The 18753-nt window shown below is 47.7% G+C and overlaps 1 protein-coding gene across 1 annotated transcript in view; it reads right to left on the bottom strand.

The window, feature by feature from the left end:
* The window catches only part of ap3b1a (adaptor related protein complex 3 subunit beta 1a), a 46944-nt gene that overhangs the window by 24040 nt on the left and 4151 nt on the right, over nt 1–18753 (bottom strand). Inside the window, exons 2-19 of the mRNA XM_070989542.1 lie at nt 16389–16464; nt 16168–16242; nt 13888–13983; nt 13636–13796; nt 12875–12941; nt 8608–8790; nt 7472–7627; nt 6530–6627; nt 6379–6433; nt 6225–6296; nt 5895–5957; nt 5453–5585; nt 5227–5336; nt 4900–5076; nt 3606–3792; nt 2488–2618; nt 1513–1687; nt 976–1153 (exon numbers count right to left, since the gene is read on the bottom strand). Coding sequence (XP_070845643.1) covers nt 976–1153; nt 1513–1687; nt 2488–2618; nt 3606–3792; nt 4900–5076; nt 5227–5336; nt 5453–5585; nt 5895–5957; nt 6225–6296; nt 6379–6433; nt 6530–6627; nt 7472–7627; nt 8608–8790; nt 12875–12941; nt 13636–13796; nt 13888–13983; nt 16168–16242; nt 16389–16464 — 2193 coding nt within the window. The remainder of the gene's footprint in view (nt 1–975; nt 1154–1512; nt 1688–2487; nt 2619–3605; nt 3793–4899; nt 5077–5226; nt 5337–5452; nt 5586–5894; nt 5958–6224; nt 6297–6378; nt 6434–6529; nt 6628–7471; nt 7628–8607; nt 8791–12874; nt 12942–13635; nt 13797–13887; nt 13984–16167; nt 16243–16388; nt 16465–18753) is intronic.

The following is an 18753-nucleotide window of genomic DNA, read 5'->3' as shown; positions in this document are numbered from 1 at the left end:
CCTTGATTAGCTTGTTAATGGAACTCACACTAACGATATTCTAGCAGCTCTGCCAGCGTGTGTGTGCGTGTGTGTGTGGACACAGAGGCGTATACACAGTACAGTAGGTGTGTGTGGCTCACAGATTATATCAATAGCTCCACTAAGACAGTTGGTGTGAGGTTATTTTCTGCTCTGCTCTCTGAAAACGGACTCACGGCGCTGACGATGTAAACGTCATGTCCTGCTTTCAGAGACCGTGTCCCAGGTGTGTGGAACCAGGATCCACCTGGATAGAAACCAGGATACTGCTGCATGCGAACACCTGATCCTGGTTTCTGGGAATCAAACCTGGATACTGTTACGCTCGCAACACTGTGACCATCAGTGCTGTACGTACATGTTTACTGATACGCTTCGGTTAGGTTGAAGTTCGTTCACACTGATTGTTCAGATCTGACTTTCCCATCATCATATCATCATATTATTATTAGGCAAACACACGCTGCTGCAGAAGCTCGAGCGTGGAGTCTCATTCAGGCTCTACTCAGGCACAATGAAGGTGTAAGCCAAATCTTCTTCTCCGTTTCTGGAAGTGTGCATCTCACTCTACTGTCTCGTCTACTTCTGACGGCCCGGCATCCTGTTCTGGAGGTGTGTCTTTGTGCTAACTTGGAACGATGTTTTTCCTCAAAACGAGCTGTACGAAGTGCAAAGTTTGGCGGGTTTAGAGAAGCTCAAACTGAACAGAGGGCAGCACGGTGCCAGCCGGCGGGCTGTCACATCGATGATAAAAATGGCTGAAGCTGTGAACAGATGGGAGTTTGAGCTTATTGGTGCAGCAGAGCGCTGATCACACTCGCTGCTGACGAGCGCGCACCTGTCTAATTAGCTGAGCGAGAGCGAGGAAGAGACGGAGAAACAGGTAACATCTGGACACGGAGAATTCACAGGGAGGAAAAATGAGGCTTCCTGACAGGAGGGATTACAGCATACCTGTGGGCAGCAGCCGGCTTGCTCTTCTTCTGTGGTGCCTTCTTGGTCTTTTTCTTCTTTTTTTGCTCTGACTCAGATTCACTGGAGCTCTTCTCAGACCCACTGGAGCTCTGTCCAGAATCACTGGAGGTCTTCTCTGACTCTTCGCTGCTGTCCTCCTCACTCTCACTGCCTGACTCTGTGCACACATGCACACACACACACGCACGCACACAGTTTACACATCAAACACCGTCCTGCTGAATTCAAGTTTGAATTCTCACATTTTCATAAAATCCAAGCACATTTCTGATTACTTGTGTTATCATCTATCTGTATAGTGTTCACTGTTAGTGGCGGAGTCCGCCGTTCCCGCCCAGATTTCAATGTGCCTTCAGTGTTTGACTGCTGAGTGGAAAACTATGAGCTTGTGTGCAGCATAAAATCAGATCAAGGTTGCAAAAGGCAAATGATTGGCTGAGTTCTCTAAGTTGACCGAGTGAGCGAACGCTTTGTCAGACTGGAAACAGAAACTTTCAGACACAGACACAAACAAACCTTCACCACTGCTGCTGCTGCTGCTGCTGCTGCTGCTGCTGCTGCTGCTGCTGCCGCCTTCACTGCCGCTGCTCTCTGATCCTTCCTCATCTTTCTCCTCTTCGTCGTCCGAGTAGAACTTGTCATCGGGTTTGGATTGCTTGGACTTCCGAGCCAACGGCGCCCACTCTTTGACCTGATCAGATGCGGCGGCGGGAAATGAGATCAGTTACATTTGAGACTGATAATTTAGGGATGAGCATACTGACCAGATTTTTCATTAATAAGACTTTAATCAGAGGCATCATCCAATAGTGGTTGCTTTATACGTGGGCAATGGGAAAAAACTAATCATTCTGCAGCTACGTTGTCATGAGTCATCGTCATCATCGTCCGCCTGTTAGCAGCCTGTGAAGAGCACACTCACACCCCTCAATCACTTTCAGTTAATCAACAAGTTAGCAGATATCTTTTCTGTTAAATCCATCTTATGTTTAAGGAATAAAGCTGGTAGAGATGGCCGCTTGTGCTCTGCTTTATTGTTGTTTATTGTTTTATTAGGATCTCCATTAGTGGCCACGAAGCACCAGCAGTAAAGCCTGAGCTGGTGCTCCGAGCAACACCAGAATCAATAAGATCTCTCAGTGAAAAACAAAGCCCTTTAATATCTGTAATTTTTGTTCTTTAACTTGTAACGAGGCACAAAACTTCTGAACAGAACAGATGAACACAGGAAAACTGATGCATCCCACGAAACGAGGCTGGACAGCGACGAAGCCGGAGGTCAGAAAACATCTTTTTAAATGGAGCTTTGAAACATTTCTGACCACCGCTGATTCTTACATAATCAAATTTAGGGTTATTCATTCATTTCTCTTTTCCCTGCTGTTTTCCATTCTAGCTCCTGTTTTATTTAAAATCCACTTCACATGAATGCTTTTGTCTAAAGGCGGACAGAATTAGACAGATATGAGTGTAACTATGGCGACTCCTTACTGGCTCGATGACCTCCACGTTCCTCACAGACTGGTCGGGAGCCACAGCCGGCCAGTCGCAGAGCTCCTGGTACCCATTAGCTTTACTGTTGAGGCTGTGGGAGAGACTGCCCAGCTGGAAACGGTCTCGATCTGGAAGCAGAGAAAAGACAGACTGAGGACAAAACGGCGGAAAAAATAAGAAAAGCATCGAAAAGCCAAAACTTTTACTTTCAATACTTGAAGTACATTTTCCTGATTATACTAACATACTACCACTTAAGCACCACTTTTACTAGTAACAGTCTGTTCACAGTGTGGTATTAGCACTTTTTCTGAGGTAAAGGATCTGAATATTTCCTCATGTCATTTTAAATTAATGGAAAACAAAAGAGCAAAAATAAAAGAAGGTTAATGAGCGCTGGAGAATTCAAGCCGATGGCCAAACCGTCACTGTGCACGTACAGACACTTTTAAAACGAGGCGCAGGCATCCCCACCCACGCTTAAAAACCAGCACACACACACACACACACACACACACACACACACACACACACACACACACACACACACACACACACACACACACACACACACACACACACACACAGGCAGATAATCAGTGTGTGTGCCTTGGGAGGTGTGCTCTAAAAACTGTGCTTTGCAAACCAAAAAGAGAAAAAAAGACTTCACTTGTGAATATTAAGAATGACGGGCGGATAACGCTCTCCATAAACATCCAGTAGCTGCACACCGCCTGTGAATTTTAATGCTGCAGGAGGCCGTTTGTGTCCCTTTTGTCAGGGAGGGGGAGAGAGGGGAGGCAGCTAAATGAGGGAGGTTTTTTCTCCTCCGAGCGTCTGCAAAAGGTTAGCATTAGCTCAATTATTTACCCATGTCATTAGTGCGAGGTAAAGGGGTCTGACCTGACTGCCCTTCAGAGAGACAGACACAGCAGAATAATAAAACCACTGCCTGAATCAACTTTGCATACTTCTTCAAATAAGAGCCACTCGATGAGAAATAGATCAATTACCAGAGAGGAATGCTATTTAATCTAAAACTTTCAGCCGATTCGGACCGGCTAATAGGTCTCAAAGTAAGGATAATGGGCTGATATTAGAAATGTATGAAGTACCTTTGAAGGCCGACTCGAGCACCGGGGCCGGTTTGGGGGCCAGCAGGATGCGTCGGGCGTACTTGTTGAGGGCGCCGCTCTTCTCATTGGGCACTATCAGCTGTCTGATGAAGCGTGTTCGGTCTCTGATGTCATAGTTCTGGTCGTACTTGCCGAGGTTCAGGATGTACTGGGTCAGCAGTTTGGTCTGGAGCCAGAGAGGGCGGGGGGGGGGGAGCGGGATGATGAGAGAGACGGCGGGCAGCGACAGAGGCCTTATAGGATGTTTATAAAGCTACTTTACCAGAGCAGAAGGAAAAGCCATTAAAAGGAAAAGATGGACATTTTAGGAAGCACGCTCATTTGTTTCCTTGCTGAGAGAAGATCGTTACAGCTCTCATGTCTGCACGCCGAGTATAAAGCGTCGAGATCTTCATATCGCAGGAAGTCAGCGTCTCTGAGAAACACAGCAGCTTCAGCGCTGAACTCACCTGGAAACCACAACCTGTCACTGTCACATGACTACTTCTGCTCGGATTAAACAGACAAGATGCGTTACGCTCAGCTGAGACGACTTCCTCCAGCTCTGCACTGTGAAAACATGAGACCCATCTGCTCATCGGAACATTAGAGAGGCAGCAAATCTCTGAAAATGTTCAACTTTTCCTTTAAAAATCATAAAAACTGCAAAACAAGCCATTAGCTTCACATACAGAGCAATCATTTCCATGGACGGCTGGTCCTTAATGACTAATAATCCTTTTCTTTTCTCCTTGTTCACATGTTTCGCTTCTTATTTCAGCCTGATGAGTAAGACACTGACCTAAAACAGGGAGAGCGAGCGCTCACACTGACCAATGGTATTAAGCAGGTGTAAAGGCACAAATCAGCGCTGCCATGACGCCAGCCTTATAACCCTGCACTGTCTTTGTTTCTCCCTCTCTGTCCTCCCCGACACATTACGAGGAGCGGGAGGTGTAATGATGTGCTCGTTTGAGGAGGCGCCGTCTGGGCTCATAAACCCGACTCGGAGGCCAAAATCACCCCATCTGAGCGAATGGGCCTGCGGGCAGAGAGCCGCGCTGGGAGATGCTCCATTACGCCGAAGCCGTCTCATTCACAGCTCTGCATTTAAACTGAGCGTTTAGGCTGAACTGCAGAAGTCTGCGATCGCTGCGAGACGAAGCCACGCGTCGTGAAACAAAGACTTAGAGGAATGATTCATGGGCGACGTATGTGCTGCTTTCAGACATCAGCAGCGGTTATCCGTGTGCTCCCTGTGTCACGCCTCTCGGTGCTGGACTGTGTCTCGTACCTGCTTGGAGTTGGTCAGGTAGAGTTTGGCTGCTAGGTTGACGGTCTGCAGCTTCACAATGTCCTCCTCTGCTGTGAAAGTCTTCGCCATCTTACGGAGGACATCAGGTGCGATTCTTGGCACCTTCTCACAGTACTCTCCCATCAGCCACAGGATGCTGGCTCGGGCCATGGGGACCTGCAAGAGCGGGCAACCAATCAGAGAGAAGGAGCAGAGTTACTGACAGCACCGGTGGAAATGCTGTCATGACGCTGTGTCGCGACACGCTCCGGCCTGAAACAAACAGAAATGGTTCGACAGCACGAACAATAAGAGGGCGGCTCGTACGGTGATGTTGTCGAAGAGCTTGGCCATGTGCTTGATGATCTCGCTGTGCTCGGTGGGTTGAGTCTGAAGCAGCTTCTTGATCACCACCACGCTCTCGGCCACCACGCTCTCTGCAAAGACAGCACGGCAAGCCTGACATGAGAGGCGCGACACCGTCCCTTTAAACAGCACGTTTACACGGCGAGGAAGGTCAGGACCGCACCACGTCGCAGCCACACGTCCTTACCGTCTCTGTTGGACAGCAGCAGCACCAGACCGTTGAGACAAGTGTCCGCCACCTCGGAGATGTTGGTGGCACACCGGCCGATGGCCTGAATGGTGGCCGCCGCGAACGCCTTGTCCTGACTCTTCACATAGGTCTGGAAGAAGACGAGGACGGGGGGCAAGCTGTTAAAGTCACCAGAACGTTTTCTACTGCGCAACAGTGCAAAACATTATCCTATGATCCACGTCTACTGTGCTCAAACTGAGTCATCCTGCAGGGAACTTCATTTTTCTACACTTTTGTATATAATCTATATACTGTCTATTTGTTCTTCTTCTACATCTTCTTTGCTCTTCTTGCTTTCATTGCAGTCTCTAACAACGTAATGTCCAAAGTGATATCTGATCTCTAATGCCTGACTGTTGATGTCAACCACTTGTAATCACTGAGAAACAAAACAAACCTGAAACTCCCTCAGGATAGTGGAGATGTTGGCTTCATTGGCGAGGTTGGTCAGGATCTCCAGCTATGGAAATGATAAGGGAGAGGCTGGTTGAACTGTGGCTCAGTAAGGTTTTTCTCTCTCTGCGTCGCCTCACCGTTGACAGATTTTCTGTGTTTTATTCTCTTTTCTGAACATTTTCACAAACTTGAATTTCACCTGCAGAAATTTCGCTCCGGTTTTAAAAAGGGATAAAACAAGCACAGGGTGTGAAGTCTTTTCTGAGCATCATGTCTCAAACTCCCGGGCTCGTGCTGAGGTGAAGCATGCTCATGATAAAGTGGGAGCTACCTTCAGCGTTTTGATGTGCGTGGCGTCCGTGGATCTCACATAGAAACTCTTCATGAAGGGCTCGAACATGCCCTGTTCGTTGGGAGAAAATGTCATGTTATCAGGCGTCAATGCGAGACACTGTCACCATCCTGCTGTCCACAAGCACACTCACCTTCCTCTGAATGGACATGGTGGCTATATTCTGAAGCACGATGTACTGCACCTCCCTGCGCAAAGGAGACAGAAAATAACATCCACACATCAACGACAGCTGAGACGGAGGAGGCGAACATGCAAAGCAGCGTGTGGTCTGTCTGCGTCACCTGTGGCTTCTCAGCAGTCGAACCAGCGACTTGGTGACGATGGCGACTTCGTGCTTCGGGGCCAAGTGCCAGTAGAGCTGAGCGACAGACATCACCACCTGAAACACAGACAGGAGTTCACAGGTTCAAACACCTTGACGAGACCTGCTTCTGTCTTTGGTTTCATTTTCAGACACTTTGCAGAGGGCTCGGCCCACTTTTCACCTCCAACTCCACACGCTGCTTTTGCCTGATTTTGTGTTTTTTATCGCTCTGAAAAGCACTTTGTAACTATTAAGTGCTGTATTACTATTGTTATTACTGCACCACCCACAGTACGTTTCTGTACCATCTGTGTACCCAAGCTAACATTAAATTCCCTCACTTGCGTCTCTTCGGCTCTACAAAGGCGCTCATGACACGATTCTGTGAAGGTAATTTTTCAGCTGAGCTTTAAATAGCAGGCGGACGTGTGTCCATCGTGGCGGGCGGAATGAAAAGGTTTCAGCCGTCTATGAAGATGGAGGATGTCGCCGCGTTGCTGGCAGTAAAAGACACAGCATGTCGCATTTTAATCAACACTTTCATTTGGGAGCATTTTTCCTCCCGCTGCTACACAGCGACAGAGACCTTGAGGCTCCTGGGTGATGGAGATCTGCTGTGTGTGTGTGTGTGTGTGTGTGTGTGTGTGTGTGTGTGTGTGTACTCTCAGCTGTTTGCTGTGTGTGTCCAGGTGTGTGTGTTGTGTTTGTGACTCTGAGAGCGTGCTGACGTCCGCACGGGGCGGCGGCGGCGCTCGCTAACGTGCAGCTTTGTGTTTCTCAGACAGGAGCAGGTGAAACTCTGACATGCTCTGCACTTTCCCACACGTTTGACGATGCGTGTCAATCGTCTTGGCGTCGGATGGGCATTGGATCTACCCTTCCAACGCTGCTGCACGCGCCCGTGTTGAAGCCAACTCACAGCGGTGTTCCTGCTCTGCAGCAGAGGTTTGGTGTTCCTGAGCAGCAGCCGGTGGTCTGGATCCATGATGTAGGGCTTGGCCTCCGTCTGCTCTTTTTTCTCCTCCGAGTCCGAGTCGTAGAACGCCTTCTCATTATTCTCGTCAAACATGGCACCCTGCGACACAAACAACACATCACAACAACGCATTAAACCATCTCCCACCAGCATCCAGCTGACAGCGGACGACATTGCACAATGTTCTCATTTTAATTATAGAAACGTGTTTTCAGTGCGTCCAGAATCTCTCTGAGCTTCAAAGGAGCCATCACACATTTTGTACAGAAAGTTATTTAAAAACACAAAGAATTTAACTCAGATGTCACAATCTGAATCCCTAAATTATGAATCCAGAGACTTTTTGGCTTTGTCATTTTAATTTAAACGTTTCTATGATGACATTTTTAAAGTAAAAGATTGATCCTCTTAAATGAAGTTTGTAAAATGTCAACAAATCCCACGAAAAGCTTAAAGTCAGTCTCTAAATATTTTACGTCCACAGATTGAAGCTCACTGGTTCCTGCTGAAGACTAAACAGTTTGTTTTTTTTTCTGCTGCAGTTTTTATCACTCTAACAGGAGTGAACGGTGCATTTGTTGAGGACTACTTCCTGCAGCAGGTCAGCGTATGTGGAGCTGACTGAGGATCATCTACCAGGTGTGGCTGACTTTGATCTGCTTTGCACAAACTGTATGCTTCTATGTATTTATGTGTTTGCCTGCATGGATTTTCTTGTGCATTGGCACATTTTTTGCTCTTTTATTTCCCTTTTATGTTTAACCCTTTATTGTAAAGCACTTTTGAATGAGACACAAATAAAATCTGAAGTGAACGATGGAGCTCAAAGCACAGAGGAATAACACACATCAGCCTCTGATACTCGCCAACAGGATCAGTTCATTGTTGGCTCTGATCTTTGGACTTTTCCTTAAAGATCAGAAACCACCTGACTGACTGAGCAGCTGGCATATTCAGGAATTACCGCCATGTTCGGAGAACCTGCTCACTGCTAAATTCGATGTAAGCGTGTGGTGAATTTCCACTTCCTGCATCTGGAGCCCCACAGCTTGAAGTGTGTGAGGTGCAGAGCGCCTCACCTCCTTCCAGGGGCTGGTGAACTGCGTCCTGGCGTAGCGCGTCAGCATGGAGATGATGACCACCTGGCCCCACTCCTCCACATCCACCAACAGGTTGCACAGCTTCCTGTAGTTCTTATGGATCAGGTCGATGCGATCTGGACACACTTCCTCGAAGGCCATCACCACGCTGCCGGCCACCAGCTGCAGAGAGGAGGGGAAGCGAGGCAGAGGAGGAGAAAGCGGCTCAGGAGGGAAACGCTGATGTTTCTCATCTCCTTCTCTCCAGGATCAACACTTTTGTTTGGCAAACTGAACAGATACTTTATCTCTTAGAAAAGCAGTGATATACAGACTCTGGAGAAATAAGAAAAACTGACCCTGGTCAAAAAACTACTATTACTGCACTTAAAAAAACACATCACCAATTTACTACTTTGATTACGACACACACAGTTCAGCCTCTGAGTACTTAGCTGATAATTAGGAGGAAAATGTTAAAGTTTTAACTGGCAGCCCTGCCGAAGAAATCCATCAGTGGGTGTTTCTCATATTTTCTCTACAAATTAGAATTTTTTTTTCTCAGGTGCAAAACTCATTTTATCTTCAATTCACGAGGAAAGGAGGACAAGAGGGAAGCAGCAGCTGAGGGAGCCAATAATCAACCGTGTTTTATTGGTAGAAGGAAAAAACCCATTTGGCTGTTGAACGCCCCCCCGCCACCCAACTGCCTGCTGGCTCGCTGACTGACTGTGAGACTGAGTGACATGGCGGTGTATTAATATGCAAACAGCATTATCATGGGCAGGCGAGGGTGAAGCAGGAGAGAGAGGGAGCAGAATCTGGTCTTCCCAATTAAAGCCTTCTGGCCCCTGGTGGCCCTGTGGGAAACCGGTGCATTTACCCATCAGCATTGTCATGAGCCTGCATTGATCGTGTGCGTGTGTGTGTGTGTGTGAGATGTGTGTGTGCACGGCTGCTGTCGTAGATTCTCTGAGATATCCGGCCCTTAAATGCGAGTGACGGTCAGCTTCTCCGACATTCACATACGAACGCTGATGAACAGATCACTGGAGGGATCAAACAACGATGTTTGTCGCTGATGCACGAGGCCATATTCACAGACCGTCTACCAGCTTTCAGAAAAATGATGCCTGCATGTAGATCCAGCAGGTAATTACATGATGAAAGCAGCTCAGGGCCAAAACGGCATGTTATCATAGGCAACACGCACTCAGCTGCCAGTTTATTAGGTACACCGTAAAGTGTTTTTAATCACCTTTATGATCATTTTGCAGGCTGCAGTTTGCGTTTTAGTTGGGTGTACCTAATAAACTGGCAAATGCATGTTTGGCTACTGACAGCTATTAGAAGAGAAAATAAAAATGGATTTTTGTTTTTTTATTTGTTTTGTCTCACACTCCCAGTGTCAGTATTTACTTTGTCCTTTCTGGGCTGCTGTAGAAACATGGCGGTGCAACATGGTGGATTCGTATTTTCAGGTGATTGTACACTCATGAAAACATAATTTTGAGTATTATATTCCATTTCTCCCCATAGATCCCCCAGTATTTGTTTATATAGGATGAGTTTAGTGAGTGAGTTGACCTCGCCTTCAGCTGTCACCTCTTTAGACCTTTTTCACAGCTGACCTTTTGACCTTTAGGATGGCTGCATTCCAGTTATGAGTGTGACTGTTTCAGGGCCCGGGTGGTGTGTTTGCGAGCTTACTGAACATCCACACGGAGCTGAGCCATCACCTGTGCTTCAGCAGCTCAGACAGTCAGACTGCTGGGGGAAAAGGTCGACTGGTCCGCAGAAATGCAGGCGGTTTGGTTTTTTTGACCATCTGAGGTTTCTGCCAACAATCCAGCGAAGACCAAACATGTCGAGCGCAGCTTCTCTTTCTGGACGATGCACGATGACGTAGAACAGAAACAACCTCATGTGATCTGAGTAACACGGGTTTGTGTGTTTCTGTGTTGAAGCACAGCCGGGCTTTCAGTTAATATCTCTGCCGACAGATTCTGTTGTAGATAAACCAACTCAGAGCAGCCAATTAGAATATGTGCTTGCAGCGTGTTCGGGGTGTATTTCTGCATCCCTCTCCCCTGGCACCCTCCTCCGGCCTCTCCTGTCTCGAAGGCTATTACAGGCGCCACCGTTTGTGAGCCTGCCGCGAGGCTTTGTGCATTCTCCACCAACTTCCCCCATTAGACACAGCTCCAAGGTAAACTACATGCACCATCAACAAAACTGACACCCCAATCTATGGAGTTCATACACCTCCTCCCCTTCCTCCTCCACCTCGACCGTATTATCTAGCCTGCGTGACAAGCCGGTAATGGAAAAATCACACTAAGCAAATGGTTCTTCTAATAACAATAAATTTCCTATAAAATTATGAAGGGCCCAAACCGTTTCCTTGCATCTATTTTGCTATGAATTCTAATTAGGGTGCCAGAGAGGCAGAGAGTGCTGGGTCATCACGCCAGAGACAACGCGCGCCTTTTTGATTGATGGCCCGGCGTGGGGTCGGCCTATCCTCCCTCCGTTCGCTCCTCTCCTGCTCTCTTCCTCCTCCCTCCCTTTTCTCTTAAATTAATGGGCATCTCACCTAGCCCCTAATCATAGCACCCCCCCTCCCCGCTTTCCGTTCTCATTTCAATTTTGCAGAGGGTGCACGGGGAGGGAGGATGGAAGGGATCGATCATTTATCTTGTAATGGCTGGATAATAGATCCATCACGGTAAAACAGCTGCACAAACTCCTCTGCTGTCTCTGTCATCAGGCCTTCCCATTTTCTCTTTAAAGCATCTTGCCTATAAGCAGGCGCCCCGCGTGTCACAGCCATTTAACCGAGCAGGCACATCTGTAAAGGTAAACGTCAGGAGGCCTGGACACCGCCACAGCCTGGAACAATAACCAAACGCTTCCTTCCTCGACAGGCGGCACAGAGGCATCAGCTGAACGCCGTTCACAGAGATGAACTCACTTATCTGTGGTTAAATTGATTAATTAACATCAGGCTTGGTGCTACAGACCTAACGACGTCTGAAGAGCCTCCAGCCTGAACAGAGCTTTTATTTTGACATGTCGCGGCAGGTGATGGACAGGTGTGACTCAGCAGCAGAGGGGCGGGTGGAGACAGAGGCTGGGATTGCTTTGGGTGAACACATTCGAGTTTTTAGGGGTTTAATCGAAGCCTGGAGAGGAACTTTAAACAGGAACAATTCTGATAACTGATCAATTAGTAACTTTCAGCTTCTCAGAGGTGAATATTTCCAATAATGCAGCCAATAGCATCTTTTCATCCCTGAAGACATTAAAAACTGCTCTCACAGGTCACGACTCGGACACTGACCTTCAGGTGTGTCGTTCACCTGTACGCTGAGCTACATGTTCACCCTCAGTGACCCACCAAGAGTCTCCTACGTCACTGACTCCAGAGCAGGACATCTTCATGAAGCATTACTCCAGCAAATAGAAAAAGAAATAAAACAGCGTGAAGACTCCCTGTGGCTGTGGGACTTTTAAACGTCCATGAAATGGTCCTGATAGACGGTGAGTATCCTCCATGTTTGGCTTTTTCACCATTCATCACAGACTGATGGTGCTTGTGCATCTGCGTGATGACAGTGCCCTCTCTCTCTGTCCGCCTGCCTCACAACGTGGGCTCGGACGGGGAGAACTCATCTGTCTTCGTTAGCGTCTGGGGCTAAATATGCTATGCATCTGGTACTGGGCTTTCCATCCCCCCTTGGCCTGAGCCGCTTTGTTTTGTTTGTACAACGGTAGGTATACGCCGTGAATACATAATTATAACAAACTGTGCATGACTTGCACGTTCAAACAACACGCTCTGCGGCCGACATCTACATATTTGAAATTGGCATTTAAACACCCTTAGTATTCGCTGTGACCTCCTCAAATTAATGTGCTGCCTACTGACTTCTAATGGTTGCCTGCATTGTGTCTGCGACTGGCCTAAACACAGGATTTCAGAATCCAACTCATTTACAGTCCATTTTGGAAGAAAAGAGAAGAAGTTGGCCTTTGAGAAAATTAAGCTGACACTAGCATCAGTGCGAAAATTCCCTCCAAATGGACACTTAACAAGGAGCATCTGAAGATGTGTGGGTTTAAGTGGGTGTTAACAAACCATGGCATTGCCGAATGAGCTGTGGGATGGAGAGCTGAGAGGGCACTCGCTTGACTGCGGCGCCCTCCAGTGGTCTCCGGCGCGGGAAGCTCACTGTACGACACTCGCCGCTCAGCCTGTACTCACTGTGCTTTTGTCTTTCAGTAGCTTCTCTATCACTTCGATCAGCTGCTCTTTCTGCTCCGCATCGAGGCTGAAGACAACAGAGAGGCAGACGAACCGTCATGAAGGAATGGCAATTATTCACATAACATGAAAACTTGATGGACTAACAAATTAAATTATGTCCCCTCTGCGCTCTGAATGCTGAGGTGTCTGAGAGCTCGGGCTGGATCGGTCAGCTGTCTACGAGCGTGTTTCATAGGCTTTGGATACTTGTGACTCATCATCGACAGTGTGCATGATATGTAAAATGCAATGAACACTGTATAAGCCCTGAACTACAGCTGCCACACGCTGAGTAATCGATCGTTTCAGTCCTCTTTCAAGCCAAATTTCCAAAGATTCGCTGGCTGCAGCTTCTCAAAAGTGATGATTTCTCTGCTTGTCACATCTGATCGTAAGCTGAACACCGTGGACGCTACTTTTGTGTCCCACTGAGGACATTTTAAAGGCCAGTACACAAAGCGTACGTTTTCACACTCAGACACTCAGGATACAGTGCAGCAGAGTGAACAGGTGAGATTTTGAAGAACTATCACCTGATATCAACCATTAAATCAAACACACAAATAATCGACTGCAGTTCAGTTTAACTGCTTCACTCAGGTTTTAAGCACTAAGTCATTCTTTGAACCACGCCAGTCTTAGAGAGACGGCGAGCAGAGCCAGTCGAGCTAACACGTGCAGCTGTTAGCTTCCAGACCGTCACATGCACAGAACTGCACCTGTACAGCTTCTGGATAGCGTGGGCCGACGTCTTCCTGACATACGGGGACAGGTCAGCTGCTGCCTCCTTAATGGCCAGCATCATGATGGGGACAATTATGGGGACCCGGATGCTGGACAAAACCCTCAGCGCGCTGGCCCGGATGAACTGGTTTGGGTCCTGCCACAGAAATCCAGAGAGAAGCATCTATAAGCATTTATCCCGTGTTAACTGAAGAGAGGCAGGCAGAGGACAGAGGTAGAAATGTTACCTTGAGGGCTCGCTGGAAGGTGCTGATGGACAGCAAAGCCAGGTCCTGCTGCTCTTCTGCATACCTCACCAGGTACACATACACCAGCTTCTTAAGCTGCACACGACAGTCAAAGCAAACAGCAGTGGGAGTTAACGGAGTACGTACTGAAAACAATGAAAACAATGAAAACAAGCTGCGTTCTGAAGCAGGTTTATGTGAGAGGACGTGCCGCGTGGGTTTAGATCTAATAAAAGAGTGCAGCTATAAAAGGAACAAATGAACAACAAAGAATGAGACGGGGAGTCTTCTCAGCTCGGGTTCTCTGCAGGAAGTGAGAAAAAGTGCTGGTACAGAAAGATTTCCTGCGCTGAGATCACCTGATGAGGACTGGATCCAGTGTTGTTTCAGGCTGAGAGCCCCCCCCCCACCCCCCCACCGCTCCCATTAGCTTTGGCTTCCACACTTCCACGCTTCTTTTCTCGCAGGAAAGCCTGAGATAATATTTGTCCTGCTGTCTGGCAAGTTTGACTGGAGGTCAAAGGTCGCTCCTGCGCTGATTCACATCAGCCATCAAAGCTGATTTTGGCCTGTGAGGCTGCAGATTCCTTAAAATAATGGAGCTGTAATAAAAGCGCTCTTAAAAAAAAAGATGATTTACTTCAGGGGATGTTTCTAATTTCATTTAAGATCTGATCTGAGGTCAGGAGTAAGGTCGCATTGAGGTACAATCGCCGAGAGCTTAATTAGCAATCAGCACCACGCTTTCTAACGCAGCGAGTATCGACCTGCAGCGCTGCACCACAGTTCTCCATCATCGTTCTGGTCATTACTGCTGGAATTAATGGCATTACTCACTATGAGGGGAGACGCCGCCTATCTGCCCTCAAGGATCTGGCTGCTATGACCACAAAACACGCGACTGGTTTCATTCTCAGCAGCTGAACAGGCGATGAAGGCCTCTACGACCTGCTCAGCGTCCTGAGGAGTCTGCAGTTTGTCAGTTCCCGAAAGCAAAGCGAAACTTGCTAACGCACACATTCACATGTGATATTGAAATGAAGGGGCGAGGACGAGGACGAGGACGAGGATGAGAGACGAGAGACGAGGCCGTTTTTAGCGCGGCGTACTGTGGGCGAGTGAAGTGTGGAGAAGACGGCAAAGGAACCGAGAGAGAAGCTGGCGCTGCCTTAGCAGCTGGTGAGTGTGAGGTGGGAGACCGAAGACGTGACTGTGGGCTGTCTCCTGCCAATTACGTCCACCCACCTGCTCCCCTACCCTGCCACGAGCTGCTTCGGCTGCATGCCTCGCACACAGGGCCCGGCTTCGGCCCCCCGCTCACACGCTGGCCCTCGCGCTACCTGATTATTCTGCTGCTGCTAATCAATATTCACAGGCTCTGGCCATGGGAACCCCCCTTGAGCTGGAGCTCAGCGTTTGGTCGTCCACTGGAATAGTCTGTGCACACGGCTCACACCTTACGGTTTAGTATTGGCGCACTCAGACGGGCACACGGTGTCTTACAGTAGCTCCACCGCCGCTGCGGCACTGATTTATGATTTGCAGCGATAAAACCGGTCGCGCCGCTCTTGATTGATCAGAGATTAGGCTTTTAAAAAACGCTTTCCCCGATGAAAAAGTCAAACCTACCTTAAAAATAAAAAGGAATAACTTCACCTTGTCCCAGTTAGCTGAGCGGTTAAAGAGCACGCCACACAAACGCATCGCTTTAATCGTTTTCATGCAAAAACACGTCACGGTTTGGATTTATTTTGGTAGGTTTTGATTGCTGCTTGGACAGAATAAACAGGTGTCACTTTGGACTAACTGCCGTCTTTCTTTTCAATAATTTCCATCATTTTCATTTATTTTAAGCAAACCAAACTTCAACTATAGCTCTAACATATTTATTCATTTTTGCTTTTTTCTCCTTCTGTAATATATTAATTCTGATTCGCTCATTTGCCATTTTTCCAGGTTAAAGCTCAAGTAGCTAAAGCTAAAGTATGGTGGCTGTATAACAGCTCTTTGTTTACATCAGTGGAGCATCGTAAATCATGTCTATTTTTTATCCCTTTCTTTAATGTCGTTACTATAATGAGACCATCTGAATGAATCAAACAAACACAAACTGCTTCCACATGCAGCCCGTCCACAGCAGCCTGCTGCCGCACTGCGTGAGGACGCTCGTCTGTGACGCCATGAGTTCATACGCCCAGCGTCAAACCAGAAATCAGTGAATCATAACAGCCGACCGACCGTCGTGAAGATAGCAACAGCTCTGTCTTCATCATGTCACACCTCGATGTTCTTGCTCGCGACATTCTTCACAACAGCAGGAAACAGCTCGGACGAGTTCTTCCCTTTGGCGATCAGCTGAGGACAAATCAAACAATAAAAGCATTTTACCCACCAATATTAAACTCAGCAGGCGAGAGAAGACACACGCACGCACGCACGCACGCACGCACGCACACGATGCTGTTAGTAATTTAAAACGTGATTTCCCACAATGCACTCACCCCAACGATCCTCTTCATGGCCTCCAGCTTGAGCGACTCCTTGTTGCTCTCCAGCATCTCTTTGAGGTCTTCATTCCTGAGGACAGAAAACACCGTCACCTCCACCGCCTGTGCTACGCTGAGCGTCGCTCAGGTGACTTCACTCATCTGTTTGAACAGTTTGACCAAAGGTGCTGCGAAAGCCCCGTGTGTTCGCCAGCTGTGTCACCTCCACAGATTAGAGGGGAGCGAGGGGAACGGCAGGAACGTCGTCGATGTCAACGCAGCAGCAGCTTTTCTAAAAGCGTTCACATGACATGACAAAGCTCATTCTCTAGCTGATGCTAACACACAGCGTCACTGTACAACCACAAACTACGGGTTGTTTGTTCCACACAGAGCTAAAATATTCAGAGAGGTGATAAATCTCAACAACTATTGGAGGACCTGTCGTGAAGTCCATGTTCTTCACAGGATAATCAGGTCCATCATCAGGTTAAAATTTTGACTGGAGTGTCATGATTTAGCATGCTAACAGGCTAAACTATGATGGTGACAATGCTAAGCGTTATACCTGCAAAACACTGGTTATGTTGACATGTGAGCATGTTAGCATGCAACATTAGCATTTTGTCCAGAACACTGCTGAGCTTTAGCTTCAAAGAACCGTTAGCGTGGCTCTCATTACCACGAGCTGCCTTTCCACATCATGAATGTTTTGCATTTTTCCTGAATTGTGTTAAAGGTTTTGAGAGGCAACAATCTTAATTCAAGATTGTGCAACAATAATCTGAGTTCTTAATTTCAGTACCTAGTAAAATTATCCTTAGTAAGAAAACACCGAAACTTTGGAGAAAACCTATTTCAAAACATGACTTTAAAGTTTATGAAACCTCATTTTTAAACAACAGTCACTGAGAAATGCTTTCAAAAGTTTTAAATAATTCCTTTTTAAGGTTTTCTTTTGAAGCCCACCTTCAACTTTAGGAGGAAACAATAACCTGAACGACAAGTCACGTCAAACGGTAAGTCTCTGTCGCAGTGCTGAGGGTGATCGTACTACAGTACCCGGCTTTGTGCGTCTCCTTGGGGCTACTCGTGGTGTGTGTGAGGGCCTGTTCCTCCTGACTCAGCCCAGTCTTCAGGGTGAGCTGCAAGTTCTCAGCAGACACCAGCGCTGTCCTCATGGCTTCCACCGCCTCCGAGCGCAAAGAAGATAAACCCACATCCATACCGGCTTTCCCCCACGGCAGTCCGAAAACCCCCCGAGTCCACTCAACAACCAGGACACTTGTTCTGTGTGTGTGTGTGTGTGTGTGTGTGTGTGTGTGTGTGTGTGTGTGTGTGTGTGTGTGTGTGTGTGTGTGTGTGTGTGTGTGTGGTTGTGTGTGTGAGAGAGAGAGAGAGAGAGAGAGAGAGAGAGAGAGAGAGAGAGAGAGAGAGAGAGAGAGAGAGAGAGAGAGTCCACAAACCCAGCTGCGGAGCAGCGGTAATGACTTTCCTTCAGGCTGTGTGCCTTGGCTTTATTTACAGTTGTCTCCTCGTCTCCTTCTTGTTCATAACTGTCAAAGCTGGGAAGAGTGGAAAAACAGCACTGGCTCCACTGGCTCCACTGGCTCTGTGCCTGTCATTCACTGCTCCCTTCCTCTTTCTCTTGGGCAAAAAAAAAAAAAAGTCACAAGATGCTCTGTCAGCTCGCTAATGGCGAGTCATAGTCATGCTTGAGGGCAGCAGCGCCTGCTCGCTCGGTAGCCTCTCCCTCTGTGGTCAGCTGTGCTGGGCTCTCACTCCTCTCTTTTTATTCATGTGAACCGTCCTCTGGAGGCGATCTCACCTGCCTTCTGGCTGTGTTTGTGGCTCAGTCTCCGTGTGGCTGTGGTCACTTCCCTCCAGGGGAAAAAGGAGGGCCTTATCAGCACTGGTGGGTAAACACTGAGCTACTTTTCATCACCTCCACCACACAATAACCGACTTTAGCTTGACACCGCTAAAAGCACACAGCCTGCCAAGTTGGGCTGAGAGGGCTGATGGGATGGGCCCACGGCGAAGTCAACAGCACCGAGCTGAGTGTCAGGAAACACCCTGAAGATGTGAACGTTACAGGAGGAACTGGAGGGTGCAAATTTGATTCAACTCTCTCACGAGCTAGTTAATATATCGCACAACTGTGTTAAACCTAGACAAGCTAACACAACCTAACATTAGCATTTAAGTTGATTTGGTGAGCAAACAGGTGCCCATTTACAGTAGAAACAAAGCGACATTAGCATTTGAAGATGTGTTTCTGGCCACCTGATGAAGGTAAGTCCAACATGCGCTCGTATCTGCTCGATGTTCAGTCGCTCAGTGTCAGTCTGCTCTTTGGTGCTGAGCAGGAAGCGTTCAG

The sequence above is a fragment of the Chaetodon trifascialis genome, chromosome 20 (genome assembly GCF_039877785.1).
Source record: "Chaetodon trifascialis isolate fChaTrf1 chromosome 20, fChaTrf1.hap1, whole genome shotgun sequence".
Classification (NCBI taxonomy): Eukaryota; Metazoa; Chordata; class Actinopteri; order Chaetodontiformes; family Chaetodontidae; genus Chaetodon; species Chaetodon trifascialis.
This window is presented reverse-complemented; position numbering and strand designations above follow the sequence as displayed.